General features: G+C 35.7%; 1 protein-coding gene across 1 annotated transcript in view; it reads right to left on the bottom strand.

Moving 5' to 3' along the window:
- Positions 1-1,413: 1,413 nt before the first annotated feature.
- Positions 1,414-1,977, bottom strand: part of LOC117120381 — a 10,586-nt gene continuing 10,022 nt past the window's right edge. Inside the window, exon 5 of the mRNA XM_033265420.1 lies at positions 1,414-1,556. Coding sequence (XP_033121311.1) covers positions 1,429-1,556 — 128 coding nt within the window. The 3' untranslated portion in view covers positions 1,414-1,428. The remainder of the gene's footprint in view (positions 1,557-1,977) is intronic.

Below are 1,977 nucleotides of genomic sequence, written 5' to 3' on the forward strand. Positions count from 1 at the left end.
TGAAAACTGAGTTTTGGCAAACTGGGATTTCATCATTTCAGTGAACAACTGGATTCGGCAAACTGGATTTCGACAAACTGGTTGGATACCTTCTTGAATACTATTGCAATCGGCGAGAATGCATCCTTGTCACTGAAAGAGATTTTGTATTAGTTGTATATCTTATTTTATGACAACGGAGAGAGTCATTCTAGAGACAAACACTGGCAAATACCGAAAGTCGTTCAAATTAAGTGGTATTAACTTTCGCCAGCGAAGAAATCATCCCTTATTAGATCTCGTGCTTCTGTAGTCAAAGGCGAAGTTTTGTTGACACTTTCTGATAACTTTTAAGTTTTAGGTGTTCTGTCACAAAAGATATCTGAGGAACTTGAAGACTGCGGCATGGAGTTAAGGGTAAAAGTGTGAATCAAGCAAGATGTGAAATGATCAATAGAGGCAAGAAGATCACAGATATATCATTGCTACCTCCATGTTTGCAAGCAGACCATTGAGCACTAAAGAATGGAAATTAAGCAGACGTAAATGATTTGGTCAGTAGTATTCACAATGGAATGATCAAAATGAAGCAAAAAAATCATTGAGACAGTGATGCCCATGGAGGTCCAAGAACTGTTTATAATAAAGACGAAGACGTTCAGATTGCAGTGATATTAGTAATACGTGAAGATTATTGCTCAGATTGAACAAATTTATTTAGGGTATTGAAGCTGCTGTTAAATTGTTCTTTAATTTTGGCGGCCATTTTAAAAAGCGCCCTCAATTTCCTCTCGAAATCTTCACATTAATAACTATAGCTAGTTATACTTTACTCCTATCATTACATATTCAAAAGTTGGTCAAACCTACCTCTTCTGTTCTTATTTTACCCATATATATGTAGTGTATTTCATTTTGGCGGCCATTTTGAAAAAAAGCGCCCTCACGCGAAAGTTCTCAGTTTACGCCTCTTTTACCTCACATATTCTGATTCCCCTTAAAAAACTGGTCTAGAAAAACCATTAGAATTTCTACCTCTCAAAGTGGCACCTATCTCAATTATAGCATGGTCTACATGATAAAGTTATTATATTTGTGAATCAAAAAAAAAAAAATCTGTGGGCCATGCAATGTACGAAGCACCGAGCGGAGGTGGACGGTGTTCATAAGAATTTAGTCTAGAAATGCTTGCCCATGACATGGAATTTAAATCCAAAATTTAGCTTGTTTTGGAGTACCGTACTCTTCTCTCCTTTTTTTTTTTTTCCTCTCTTTTTTCTTTTTTTGCGGGGTGGGGATGGACTATCCTACGTGGTCACCTGGATCCGTCCTGATACCTTTAGGTTAAAATGAAAGGGCTACTAGTTCATATGCACATGTCCTTCTGATAAAAAAGAAAAATGAATACTGTACTGATTATCGATAACGTTAGGAATAGTTAAGTCAAATTCAACTTGCTTCATGTATTGTTGTAGGTACATAGGAGTGGGTTTCGTCCAACTGATTCATGGTCTCTTCCATTTCTGTCGTGTGCGAATGACTTCCAATTCCAAGTGACGTCATAATTTCTTCAAATCCTTCAATAAATGTATAAATTGCCAAAAAATGAACAGAGTAATTAAACATAATGATTAATGCAAATACACAATTGACGGCACGGAACGCATCTTTGCCACATTTTATTATGTTTATATAATTATAAAAGGCGTTGAAACAAGGAATTGAAGCAACGAGTCATGTGGACTATAAAACACTGGTTTATTTCAAAATAAATTTTCGACCAGTCCTCTGGTCTTCTTCAGCTCCTACCAGAAGACAGGTCGAAAATTTATTTTGAAATAAACCAGTGTTTTATAGTCCACATGACTCGTTGCTTCAATTCCTTAATTCAACGCCTTTTATATAATTTCAAGAACACACGTTGATTTATGACGATATATATATATATATATATCTGTCTCTTATACACATCTAGATGTGTATAAGAGACAGGGATTT

Source organism: Anneissia japonica, unplaced genomic scaffold (genome assembly GCF_011630105.1).
Source record: "Anneissia japonica isolate Jap-2015-1 unplaced genomic scaffold, ASM1163010v1 scaffold287547_len23682_cov133, whole genome shotgun sequence".
In the NCBI taxonomy this organism is placed as follows: Eukaryota; Metazoa; Echinodermata; class Crinoidea; order Comatulida; family Comatulidae; genus Anneissia; species Anneissia japonica.